Source organism: Lepidochelys kempii, chromosome 24, assembly GCF_965140285.1.
Source record: "Lepidochelys kempii isolate rLepKem1 chromosome 24, rLepKem1.hap1, whole genome shotgun sequence".
NCBI classification, from domain to species: Eukaryota; Metazoa; Chordata; order Testudines; family Cheloniidae; genus Lepidochelys; species Lepidochelys kempii.
The window spans coordinates 1,063,654-1,076,899 of record NC_136403.1 but is presented as its reverse complement, the minus strand read 5'-3'; the positions used below and the strand labels follow the sequence as shown (position 1 = coordinate 1,076,899).

At 51.7% G+C, this 13,246-nt stretch overlaps 1 protein-coding gene and 1 long non-coding RNA gene across 4 annotated transcripts in view; one reads left to right on the top strand and one right to left on the bottom strand.

Moving 5' to 3' along the window:
* The window catches only part of KCNN3 (potassium calcium-activated channel subfamily N member 3), an 82,101-nt gene that overhangs the window by 14,553 nt on the left and 54,302 nt on the right, over positions 1-13,246 (bottom strand). For all 3 annotated transcript variants that reach the window (XM_073322900.2, XM_073322901.2, XM_073322902.2), the window contains 2 exons: positions 12,696-12,837; positions 4,712-4,822 (listed from right to left, as the gene is read on the bottom strand). In XM_073322900.2, the coding sequence (XP_073179001.1) occupies positions 4,712-4,822; positions 12,696-12,837 (253 nt within the window). The remainder of the gene's footprint in view (positions 1-4,711; positions 4,823-12,695; positions 12,838-13,246) is intronic.
* Positions 1-13,246, top strand: part of LOC140902638 (uncharacterized) — a 70,474-nt gene that overhangs the window by 36,316 nt on the left and 20,912 nt on the right. The gene's annotated exons all lie outside the window — the stretch shown is intronic.

The window sequence follows — 13,246 nt, the reverse complement described above, 5'->3', positions numbered from 1 at the left end:
TTATGGACTGAGACCCCCGCAGCAGCTGTCAGGTGTTAGTGACACTCGGTCACATGCTTCCCATGTTTACTTGTCTCAGGTCACACCTGAACACAGGCCTGTCTATCAGTGCCAGTGCTGGTGAGACAATGACCCAGGTCTCTCCTCTTTCTACCACCCCCAAGCCCTACACTTTCCGTTCCGGGGTTTATAATTAAATTTCACATTAGGCTGGTGGCTGTGCCCAGAGAAATCAAATCCAAGTATTTCTTAAATCAGGACTCCACCTGCTCTCGTCTTGGCTAGGCAGGGCTGTCAGGAGTGGGAAAACAGGATCCTCCGCCTGCAAACACACACACAAACCACAGTGCAACACCGACATCACTGAATGTATTAACCCCCCTTCCTGGTGGCTCAGTCTGAGAGTCTGTGCATGAACCTGGCTTTAAGCGTTTGCTGTTAAACGGCAGCTTTCGTGCTTTCTTTGAAATGAATTGACCACAGACCACTTGGCACAAAGCCAGCAGATCAACGGCCACAGGAGGAAGAACAGGTTTTAACCACTGTTTGCTTTTTGTATTGCTTATGTCACCATGAACGCGGCTGTGGCTGTGGTCTCCTTGCAAGGCAGGCACTCTGCATTCTCTGCACTACACCCCTTTCCTGGCCTCCTAGGCAGCTTGCTCTTTGCAAGACATTCCTCCCCTACCAGATACTCAAGCTCCAAATGGGCACCCTGCAGAAACAAATGTCTCTTTGCAATGACACTGGGGCTGGGCCACGTGGCCCAACAGGAGTGAAGGAAAGAAGGAGAGTGCAGATTTCCTAAGGAAGGAGTGAGGCACCAGAATCTCCCCAAGGCCCCTGGATGTTCTAGGGAGTATGACAATTTTATCCCTAAACCTCTCGGGGGCTCCTGGTTTTCCACCAGATTTTCCACTTGGATTTTCTCTGTAGCTGCCTTTGATTTCTGTAGGACCTAGAGCTTATTTAACAAATAAAACATACACAAGGGTTGGGGAGTGAGTAACACGGGGCACTGCTCTAGTGATGAGAATGGAGAGACCCGAAAGAAAGCTGTAATGAGGGTGCATGGACAATTAGGCTTCCTCAGTTTTCCTTCCAAATGTCACTTTGGATGTTTTGTTGCTTTATAACAATCCTAGCTTTATCACCAAAAGGATCCACTGCAAAGTCCTTGGCCAAGTACATCCCACATCAACCTGCTGGCTTATTTTTTCACCATGTTTTAAAATCCCTTAAAAATGAGGACAGAGGAAGCTCTTTTGCTGTTCTGACTGCCCCAAGTCCCTGGCTAGGATGATCATCATTTCAGTTCTCTGCTGCTTAAGGGAGGTATCTGGTTTTGCTCCTAGATTTCTCTCCCTCTTCAGCAGGAGGGTACTGCATTGCACTCAAGCTTTGTGTAACATTCTTTATCTTTGACAGTTTCAATGCCCTACCAGTGGTCTCTATCTCCTCTACGGCAAAGTCTCCACAGGATCCAGACACATTTGAAAATTGAGTTCCCAAGTCATGATTCTGAGCCAGTCCAAAGTCACTGCCATCTCACTCATACGAAAAATTGCTGGCACCACTCGCCTTTGAAATGACAAGTACAGTCACCCCAGGGAATAAAGTCATTATACACTGCCAGATTTCTAGTGCATGCCTATGGCTAGGCTGCTCAGACTGGGTCTTCAGTGATTTTCCCCTCCTCTGAGGAACTCTCTCATTCATGCTGGCGAAATCCAGACTTAGGGGTGGTCTGTACTTACGGGGCTGTACCGGTGCAGCTGCGGCTCTGTAGAGCTTAGTGGAGACACTACCTACGCCACCGAGAGCACCTCTCCCCTCGGCGTAGGTCCTCCCCCTCCCCGAGAGGCAGTAGCTGTGTGCATGGGAGTAGCCCTCCTGCCAACACAGCGCTGGCTGCACCGAGGGTGAGGCGGTGTAAGGGGGTGGATTTTCCATAGTTACACCAGCACAAGTTTGTAGTGTAACTCGGCTAAAGTCAGGGGAGTTGCACTAATGCCATGCTGCTGTAAGTGGAAAGATTAGACTCCGTGTGCTTTGCAAGGATCATCCACTCTGACTCATTAAAAGTTAATGGGCCAAATTCAACCCTCATGTAAGCAATTTCCCTTTGCTTCAGCTGAGTTGCACCGACTTATACAAGTGTGAACCTGAATACTCACGGCGAGAGGCGTAAGTGTGCTGGCTCCATCCTCTCCTCGTGGAGCAGCTCCCTGGCTAGACTCCCCTACAGCTGTCAGAACCTACGGCTACCTGCTGCACTCCAGGCTGGCTTGCTCTAGGCATCATTCTAGCTCAACACGAGGGCTCATCTGGAGGCTCTTGAAGAAAATGGAAAATGGCTTTAAGAATGAACTCCCCCGGACATAGGGGCAAGGGGGGGTGTGTGTGTCTGCGAGTGCTAGGCCACAATTAACAAGATCACTGTACCTCCTGTTTTACCTCTGGAAGGTTCCGTGCGGGGAGCATCCCAGACATCCCTGCACTGCCCTGAGTGGGAAAAGCTTCTGGCTCTGCAACTTTCCCTCCAGCCCTTTTTGGGATCAGAGACATGGGGCCAAATTCTGTGCTGATGTAAATGGATGAAATTCTACTGAAGTCAATAGAGCTGCACCCATTTATCCCAGCAGAGAAGTTAGTCCAACCTATGGTAAACCCCAGATTTGATGTTCTGTCAAATCCCTCTACTGGCCACCCTGCCTGGCCAGCATGGCTTTAAATAACACGATGTCTTGTTCACTTAGGGCCAGTTCTTTAGGAGACTTTTCCACTGCTCCTACAGCAAAGGCAGAATAAGTCCTATCAAAGGATTTGAAACTTGCAGTAAACAAACAAAACTACATTTTATAATGAATGTATCAAGCTATCTATTTGTATGATGGATTCCTTTGTTTAGTACTTGACTCTGTGCCCCTCTCAGCCCTGTAGTGCTCAGTTACTGTAGGTATCCCTTCTGCCTTACTGTCTGGCTGAGCTTTTTAGATCATGAGATCTTTGGAGCAGGGCCACTGTCTTCCTGGGTGTCTGTACAGTGCCGAGTACACAGTGGTACCATCCCAGCATAAAGAACGACTAGGAATTGGATGGGCAGCTGTCTGAAATACCGGCCCTGCTGCTGAAGTACAAAGAACCTTGGAGTGATCATTAGGCCCTGCCCAGCTGGGATCCAAAGCATGTAAACAAGCACTGTGCTTCCAGTCAGCATAGGCCTGCTCTGGAGAGATGAGGAGGAAGATCCTCCTCTGAGAAGGGAAAGGCTGCCTATCTCCTTCTAGGACAGGGTTATTTCTAAATCAGCCTGTGGCACTTCCTCTGTTCGGGTGCACAGTTGGGCATTCCCGATTTTTCTAAGTCCTTTTGGAGCAGAAGATTGAGAGAGAGCTGGTGTTATTTGCTCATTACAGACTTGACAGCTCCTCTTCCAAGTCTGCACAGCATTCAGACCATGTACGGATTATACAATTTATTTTCTATTATGCGACAGCAGTTGCCGTGCCACTGTAATGTGAAGTAGGCTGTACTTTTCATATTGACAGCAGAGGAATATGTCCCTGAACTTTCCTTTTGACCGCTGTATATTCTCCTTAAAAAAAAACCAAAAAAAGACTCCACTCTCCACCAACACAATTTATAGTCAAAGCAAAACAGCTCAACTCTCATGAGTAATTCCCCTGTGAAACGGGGCTGCAGGGACAATTGGGCATGCATTGCTATGACTCCACAATAAAAATCCCTCTATGCTGAATGTAGGCCGCCAAGGATGAAAGCAAGAGCTCAGTTTCTAATGATGCTATCAATGTGCGGCAGCCTTACAGAGGCCAGTTGAGCACAGCAGGGCTTTGACACTGGTGGTGGTGGTGGTTCAGGATCTTCATGCACACAGAAGCGTTGGGAAAACTTGCCACAAAAGCTGTCCTTAAATAAACAGCTCCTGACTTGTTAATGTGCCCCACTGCTCCGTGATGGACACATCTCTGCCTGCTCTACATGAGTGTTTTCCCCTTTGATTGCTGTCTTTGCAAGCAGACCTGCACCAGTGCACCCGTTCAGTGATCTTTTGAGCTCTGGCCCAGAGAGGAGACTTTGGTTTTTCATTTTATCTACCCACTTCCATAAGGAAGTGAGGAAAATTACCTGGAGTGACCAAAGGGGGAAATGATTTAGAGAAGTGCGCTTTGGAGAGGAAAACATTCCTGCAGAAATGTGGGGAAACAGAAACACTGCAGCATTCCATGACCGTTTTCTGTCAGGGCCCAAGAAAAGCTTATAGTGCAAATGGCCAGCGGCCCCCTTCAGCCAGCATTGTTGATGCTTGAGGAGTTTCTGGGTACATGCACGTTTTCTCCTCCCTGATCAACCTCCGGTCTCATTGACTCAGTGATGCCACAATCTAGTTTACAAGATGAGAACTTTCAGAGTAACAGCCGTGTTAGTCTGTATTCGCAAAAAGAAAAGGAGTACTTGTGGCACCTTAGAGACTAGCCAATTTATTTGAGCATGAGCTTTCGTGAGCTACAGCTCACTTCATCGGATGAGAACTGTCAGGCCAGACTCTCAGCAGGCCTAAAGCAGCATTGTTCCATTGAGATCAAAGTGGATTTACACCAGCTGGTTTAAGGCTTCTCCTTGCTGTTATGTTTGGGGATTTTTACCCCAACTAGCCGTGACAGATGCCCCACCGCCCGGAGCACCTTACCCGCTTCGTCAGCTGAGTGTCCATCATGAAGTTGTGCACGTGTTTCTCGGCTTTGGTGAGCTCCAGTTTCCTGGCCACCACGGCCACCACCAGGGCAGTGCAGCCAGCCCCCTGCCATGGGAAAACCAAGGGAGGAGAGAAGGCGGCAAAGAGTTAATTGTGGAGCAGTGAGTGGCCCCCTCCTACTTCCAAAATGACCCACTTGCCTTCCAGCAGAGGGATGCTCGGGATGAAACATTGCAGGGATGGTGCTTTGCATGGCCGCAGCCCCATCCACCCGAGGCTTTCCTAGCCATTTACATACATTAAACAAACTTCTCCCCCCACCTCCTTGTTCAGCAGGTCATATATTTAATTACTCCAGTGAGGAGATCCCATGGGGTCAGCCACCCGCAGTGCTGGACACGTGTCCTTGAGCGGCTGCTTGTGTAACTAATGGACCATGCTGCTGGTTGGTAGGGGGTCATCAGGAAACCTTCGCCCTATCCTGACCCTCCCAGGAGGCTTCAAAGCTGCATTCAGTACTCCAGCTCAGCTGATGCAGTTGGCATAGTGCCACTGAGCTAAGGAGCTGGCCCCACTGCCTTTAGGAGTAGAGCATCAGGACTAGGGTGCATTTCGGGTTCCTGGAGGAAGTCTGTTTTGTGGGGACGAGGGAAAGGGATATCAGGACTCCTGGGTTCTATTCCCAGCCCTGGAAAGGATCATGGGCTAGTCATCAGACCCAGGGGAACTGGGCATCAGGACTCCTGGGTTCTGTTCCCAGTTCTGGGTGGGAGTGTATGCTCACAACTAAGCCAGGAGGACTAGGAGCCAGGACTCCTGGACTCCATTCACCGCTGTGGGAGAACTGTTAGTGCAGACAACCGGGACTCCTGAGTTTCTTACCCTGACTCACTGTGTGACTTTGGCAGCATATTCCTTCCCCTCAGTTTCCCCATCTGTGAAATGGGAATAATGACACTTACTGGCCTGACTAAACCCTTTGTTATTTAACAAATAGCTTCCCTTGTGAGAGTCGTGAAGGAAGCCCTGTGCGTGTCTCCTGTATTAGCCTGCAGGGCCACGCGGCTGGGAAGAAGATGGATCCAGCACCCCAGCAGGTTTGCAGGCGCACTCCCTCACTCTCGCTCAATCCCTGTTTTCTCTCATGGAGCTTCACAGAAAAAAAAACCTGCCTATCCTTTTAGCACAGCTGAAACTGGCACCTTCTGCTTGGCTCTTCCTAAGCGATTCCTTTAGAAAAGGCTGCTGGCACCCTGCACATTGGTCAGCTCCCCATTTTTACTACAGTGAGGCTCGGCAGAGAAATGAGATCATGTGAATCACTGTCTCTGTCTCGTCCTCCCTCCCCCTTCTCTCTCCCCCTAAACGGTGACAGCTGGTAGCTCCCTTTTACCAGGCAATTACAGTAGGAACTGTGCCCGTTTGAGTCAGGATATGTTCTATTTGGCAAATGGAGAGCCCAGTTGGTAGCTATTATCTCCTGGATATATTTGGCTTTAAAAGCAAAAGGTGCCAACCTGAAAGCGTGTGTGTGTCCGCCTCCCGCATGCTGCGTGGCAGAGACTGTGACCTTGGGGAGTGACCTTTAATTAATTCAAGAGTCATTAACAAACATCCCAGTCTGAGCTGAATCCTGCAGCTCTCCTGTGAGGCTCCGTACGTACACTTTTTATTCCCTCCGTTCCCTTGGAGTGGAGGTTCTTCTAGTTCACCCAGTCTAGCTTGGGATTGGGCATCTTCCCTTAGCTGTGAGGCTAACTTGGGACCAGTTCACTGCTGCAAGCGATTTTTGGTATTGCTCTTCTCTTCTGCCATGCCCATCATGGTGGTGTCTGAGCTCTGCAGACCCACCCTGGATCTAACCACCAGGCTGATGTCTTTTACAGAGTGCATGTCCAAACATTGCAGATATGCCAGGCATCTGTGCCTAGGGCCTGCCTGCCTTCGCTCCTCCGGACAGGACTTTCCATCAGATCGGGGGCAGGGTGTTTCAGGCCATGCCTCAGATTTACAACTCCTAGTTTCTCTTTCAGAGCTTGGTGGGACACGTGCAGCGCCCCAGGGGAGCTTCCAGCCTCTGCCCCTCTGAAAATCAGACCACAGACTCACTGGAACCACCGCTTCAGCTCCCACTGGGAGGACTCAGCCTTCACCTGGAAGTGATGGAGGCTCTGTCTGTTCTACATGGACCTGGCATGATTCGTAAGCCCTGGGGTCACTGGGGAAACATTTCCTTCCTTCCCTGGCTTTTGTGCAGTTAATTATCACCCTCCACCCCAAAAGTGACTTCACTCAGGGATGCTGTGTGCATTAGCCTGGGATCTGCAGAGATGCCAGGGGTTGTATCAAGAAGCTGTGGTTAGAATAAGGAACAGGGGGATAACAATATCCATGCTTCTTACATTTTCATTCTCTTCCCCTTTCATGTTCCGAACAGACAGCGAACTAAACCTCACAACCTCCATTTTACACCTCCATGCTATCACCTCCATTTTACAGATGGGGAAACCGAGGGACAGAGCGAGGCAGGGACTCACCCAAGGTCATTCAGGGAGTCGCTGTTAGCCCGAGGATTAGAACTCAGGAGCAGCTGGCTCCGGCGTGTGCTCTTCCCACGAGAGGTAACACAATCTCGCTAATCCTCTAAGGCCGTGGTCTCCAAACTGGGGTGCGCGAGATGATCCCGGGGGTGTGCAGCGGCAGGAGTACTGCCGCACGGCACTCCGCTGTTTTTGTTTCTTCGGCAGCAGCTCCGCACGCCCAAGGCTGGTGTTCCCCTCCAGTGGCCCACCCGCGGTAAGTCTTCCGGCCTTCTTCCGTCAGTGGCGCGTCTGCGGCAAGTCTTCCGCTCTTCACCCTGGGGGTGCGCGAGCCAAAAAGTTTGGAGACCACTGCTCTAAGGAAACAGCTCACAGATGGGGAAACTGGGGGTGTCTCCCCTGTTATTCCTGGGTACGTCTACCCTGAGTTTTAAAACCTGGGGCAGCAAGTCTCAGAGCCTGGCTCTACAGACCCAGGCTCATGGAGCTCATGCTGGGCGCTACGAAAAGCCTTGCAGGTGTTTGGCTGGAGCTCAGATTGTGAGGCCTGGGACAGTTCCTCAGAGTCTGTGCTCCAGCCTGAGCTGCAACAGCTGCACTGCTGTTTCCAGCACCCCAGCAGCCCGAGCTGGTAGAAGCAGGTTCTGAGGCGCAGCTGGGGTTTTGTGATCCATGGGCTCTGCTGACAGGTGGTCCATGGATTGTAATGGCAGGGGCGGCACTGGAGGGCTCCTTGTGGTTCATGAACCCCTGGGGCTCAAAAAACAGCAGGCTTGACTGTGATAGGCAGCATAGGTGGGTCCCCTGTGTATTTCACAGCATATTTAACCACGCTGGAAGGCGCTATACAATCCTCTGGGTCCCAGGAAAGCAGGGGCACTCAGGTCCCTGCTGTTCTAGGCCAAAGCTTGCTAAGATCAAACTACGCCATTGAGTGCCTGTGACAAACTCTCCTTTTTGAGATGATGGTGGAGGCAGCCAGCTCAACTCCATCATCAGGGCGGCTCTGAGCAGGCAGCTTCCCTGACGCCTGGCTCCCTGTATGCTTAGCCGCACTCACAGCTAAGCCTGACCCTTGTTGCTTCTGTTCAGCTGGGGAGCGATGAGATTATCTCGTGTCCTCCCAGCTGCAGGAACTCACACGCCAGAAGATGCTGCTTGCTCTCCTCCACTGCAGCTGGCTGAGCAGAGGGGCTGATCTGTCAGCTGTGGCAGGAAGCGCCACGGGTTGTGGCAGACGCTAACAGACTCGTTTTCTGGCTGTTTGCTGGGAAGTGTCACTCACACTCCTCCCGTTTGGCTGGCATTACTGTGGCAGCAGCCAGATCAAGTACTTTCCCAGGCTAGTGAGCGCTCCCGCAGGGAGCTACATTCAAAGGGTCTGTGCGTGCGGCACAGCACAACAGCAGCAGGAGCTAACCATGGAGGCAGGACTAAAACCCAGACACTGAGGGGTAGTTTCTGGCATGTTGAAAATTACCCTTCTTGAGAGTCCTGCAAGCCTGGGATTCTAGGGGCCAGAGAAGGAGGGGGAACCAGTTGCTCTCACAGAACTTGGAAAATCTGTGAACTGGTAAGTCAGTGGAGCAAATTCATGCCTCATTAGTTTGGCACAGACCCCCAGGACATGCTAGCCAGCGAGTGAGTCCCACAGCATTGCTCCAGCCTGATGCACTAGATCCCACTGTGCCCACCCTTAGTGCCACTCAGTAGCTAGGTGCAGCCCCTAAAGGAGAGGGTCTTGCAAGGGAGGCAGGCAAGTCCAGGCGGCACAGTGAAGAGGAGCAGAGGGATGATGCAAGAGGAACCCTTGGAATGACACAAAGCTGGGCTTAGAAATACCTGATGCTGTGTGTGCTCGGAAATGCGTTAGGGGAGCAAGCTGAGGCCTGGTCTATCACTGAAACGTCGGTTGCCCTACCTCCGTGAGAAACCCACACCCCTGAGAGCAGCCGTTCAGCCAGCCTGAGCACGAGTGGAGCTGCTGCGAGCTCGCCAGAAGGATTCTTCCATTGCCTGAGGTACGGCCTCATTGAGAGTTGCATTAAATACAGCAACAGGAAAACCCCCTTTGTCAACAGCATGAGGGTCTACACTACAGCCACAGCACTGGAGTGGCTGCAGTGTAGACACAGTGTAAGCCTGTCTCTCTGGAGTTCCCAACTGCTGTTCTGGCCTTTGTGCACCTCCTGTGGGCCTGCATCCAGGGCTGTGGACCACTTAAACCCCCAAGGTATACGCAGGGCTTAATTGGTGCATAGGCCTCATGCAGCTGGTCAGCACAGGTAGATTTTTACCCAGATTTCGGTGCACCCCACAGTGGTTGCTGGGATCTCTCCTGATGATAGAAAGGAGGAGTAGAGAGAAGACACCCCCTCATCCCCAGCACCCAATGATTGGGGAGGGAAGACTGGGCCAGATCCTGAGCAATGCCAATTTACACCAGCTGCGGACCTGGCGCTGTCTATTGAATGGAGGAGCGGAGACCCACACAACAGTTCCAGTGCTCTCTTGTGGCATTTGCCTGGTGACAGTGTGTCAATACGCAATAGTGCTCAGTCAAGATCATGCTGCATCATGGCCCAACAGTGCAACACAGCACCAGGACCTCCCACACAGACAATTTTGTGCATCTTCATTCGATAACGACCCATCCATCTCTCTAGTGAGTCAAGGTTGCACACCTCCAGCTTTGAGTGCCTCTCAGCTTCTCCTTCAGGCTGGCTTCCATGAGACATCTCCAGCTGGAGAACTCTAGAAGCTGGAATGTATCAAGAGGATTTTGGAGAGGGACCCGGTACCTCTCTCTCAGCCCTGGGAGAACTGACCCCATTAGCTTAGTTTCCAGAACACAAACAAAATGAAATATTAATGAAGAGGTGAAAATGACAAACGGAATGAGGGGGTGTGGAGACTTCACAGCTGGCTTCTTGCGCTCCAAAGGATTCCTTACAACAGCTGGAGTAGCTCCAACGTGATTGAAACCAGCTGGCACAGAGCGGTTTTAGGATGGAATCTAATCCCCACAAGTCCACTAGGGATGCTCACCATCTCTGTTCTGACAAACAGCTCTAGGAACCAAGCACCAGCCTGCTCCAGATGTTGGCTTGTCCTGGAGATAGCCCTACCTGTGATGGGGGTGGGTCACCCCAGCCTCCTGTACCGAATCCACCCATCCTCTGTTGGCCTGGAAGCTCAGAGTCTGCTTTGCTTCTCTCAGAGCGAGATTGAGAGACGCTCCTCTGCAGGCAATGTCATTGCACTGGGGGAATCAGCCCCAGTTCTCACTCCTGCTTGCTCTGGTACTGCAGCCTAGAGCCAACAGGGCCTCCAGAGGCCACTGGCTGGACACCGCACTGCTGGGTACTTTCCAAATGCCTAGCCAGACAGGCGAGCGGTGCGACGCCGTGAGGCAGCTGCCATGGCGTCTCCTCCTGAAATGCAGAGGCGCTCCAAGTGTCTGCTGTGGTGGGTGAAACTCCCTGGTAGGCAGGAGCCACAGTGCTCTGACCCCTGCTTGGTGGCTAATCACCACATGGTTACTGGGAACTCTGCAAGATGCCTGTTATTAAACCTAATCACAGCACCCGCACATGCAGGCCTAGTCCTGGCCTCCATGGTAACCAAATGGGGAGGCTGCCTTTAACTAATTACTGTAATCATCCCCAGGATCCTGCATAGAAAGGGTGTGGCCTGGGAGGGAGGGGAGAGAAATGACTCAGCAAGAGAGATTCCTTGATGCACAAGGTGTCCATGAGGTAACCCTATGGAGCTGTTGGCCTAAACAGGGGCTAAGGAGCAGAGTTCCCAGCATCCAAGTGTACATGAAAGAGGAATAGGCCTTGGCTAGTGACATAAATGGCTGTGGGACTCTGACACCGGCTGTAAAACAGCGGGTAGCTATGGCTGGTTAGTTTAGCTTGATTAAGGAAAACGGGGAGCATTATTTCATGCCAAAGCAAGGATCCTAGTGTATAATACACAGAGAGAGTCACCCTCTTCAAGGCCCATCGCAGGCTGCTGAGGAGTGAGGTGGCTGGAATAGTTTGTTGTACCTAGTGAGATTTCATTCCGCTAATAAAAACATTCTCCCCCTGCTTCATTCTGCCAGTAACACGTAGCATTGCAAGGAGGCAACTCTGCACACTGAGGAAGAGACTCATTTTCCACATCTTTTCTTGAGCTTGGCCACAAAAGCTGGGGGGGTTTGATAGTCAGTCAGTGAGACAATCCGGGGATAGTCCGATGCTCTGCAGCTCAGTGCGGGGAGAGAAAGGCAGACGCTTGTAAAAACCAGTGGCTGAGCGGTTGGCCTGTCTGGGACAGCTGCCAAACCCCATTGCTGGGCACTGAGTGAGGGATGTTTCTGTCGCACAGACCAGGGTCTCTGTGGAGTTGCTCTGCTGAGATCCAGAAAACTTGTGTCACACAGTACTGTTCAGCAGCCTTTCCTCAGTGACGGCTGGATCTGTGCCCCTGACCCCGTACTTGTTCTAAAGACTCACCTGTGCCCATTATTTATCCGCAGCTCATCCTGTGTTGCTTGGCATTATCTGCTGTTTTAGAGCCTGCCTGCTTAGTGGGCAGGTCTCTCTGCCCCACTGAGGGTTGGCAACCATTGCTGGAGCCCAGTATTGCTGAGACACTGTACACACTGCAGCCTTCCCACCCAGCATAGCTCCGTGCATCCGCTGGCTACAGAACTGGGCCCATGGTACTTTACAGGCTACCTGAAAAGCCCGCAACACACACACACACTCCAAAGTTGTGTGTCAAGATCTGGAAAACACCTGTTAGATCCTGTCCAAGTGTCATTCATTCCTCAGACAAAGGACATGTCAGATCCATGGAAGCTCAACGCAGCGACCCAGAGACTGGAGTGAGTTCCATCACTGAGTGCTGGCCGGCCCAGGAGACCTCCCGTTCACCCCACTGTCCCAGTGCATGCAGCAGTTCAGATTAACGCTGTGAGTTTTACTTACTATTGATGAGGGTTTGACCTCCCCAGCTCCCAGCATCCTGATTGCTCACAGTCTTGCCAGCTTTCAGCAGTAGCGCAGCAGGAGCAAAAGCTGTGAAGTCTTGCTCATGGTCAAACTAGCTGAGAAGCTCCCAGCCAGTGGGGAAGGAAGGGGGCTCTGTAAAATCCCCCAAACAAAACCTGTCTTGTCTTGCTTCCCAAGCTGTAGCTCTGGGTTAGACCCTGGAAGGGGCATCAGTGGAGTCCTAATGGAGCCCTATCCAGTCCTTGACTAAAGAGCCTCAAGGAGTGTGTTCTAAAAACGGGAAGGAAATGGAGGCAGGATCTCCATGGCTCAGTACAGGAAGGACCCAGTGGGTGGGTGTGAGGGTCAGTCTGCTGGCCCCAGCTCCCTGAAGCTTTGCTCCAGATTGTGTACTTTCTCCCCCGGGCCGCTTCCCTGAGAAAACAGCCTTACCATGATGCCGGTGAGGAGACAGACGCCTTTCCCACAGTATGTGTGAGGCACCATGTCACCGTAGCCAATGGAGAGGAACGTGATGGAGATGAGCCACATGGCACCCAGGAAGTTGCTGGTCACATCCTGCTGATCGTGGTACCTGCCAAGGAGATGTACACCTCAGTGTAGCAGGAGAGAACAGGAAACCAGTCATCTCACAGAACTCTCCCCCTCACCCCGCCCGGGGGGGTCTCTGCCAGGTCAGATAATGGTGCTTATGGAAATAGGGCCTTGTCTATCCACTGGTCCCCAGTGTCAGCAGGCAGCTGCAGAAGACACCAAGCAAGCACTGTCTTGTTCCTGCACAACCCATCCCTGCAAAACTGACTGGTCAAAAGGGCATTTTCAATGGCCTCAGGTTGCAGTCTTCCCATGCTGGATGTCTGCAACCCTGCTTCTGTATGGCCTCAGGACCACATCTTAGAACCATGCACTGCCATAGCAGCTGGGCTTAAAAGATTACTTGCAGCAAGATTATGGAATCAGATAGGCGCCCACCCCTCTCCAGA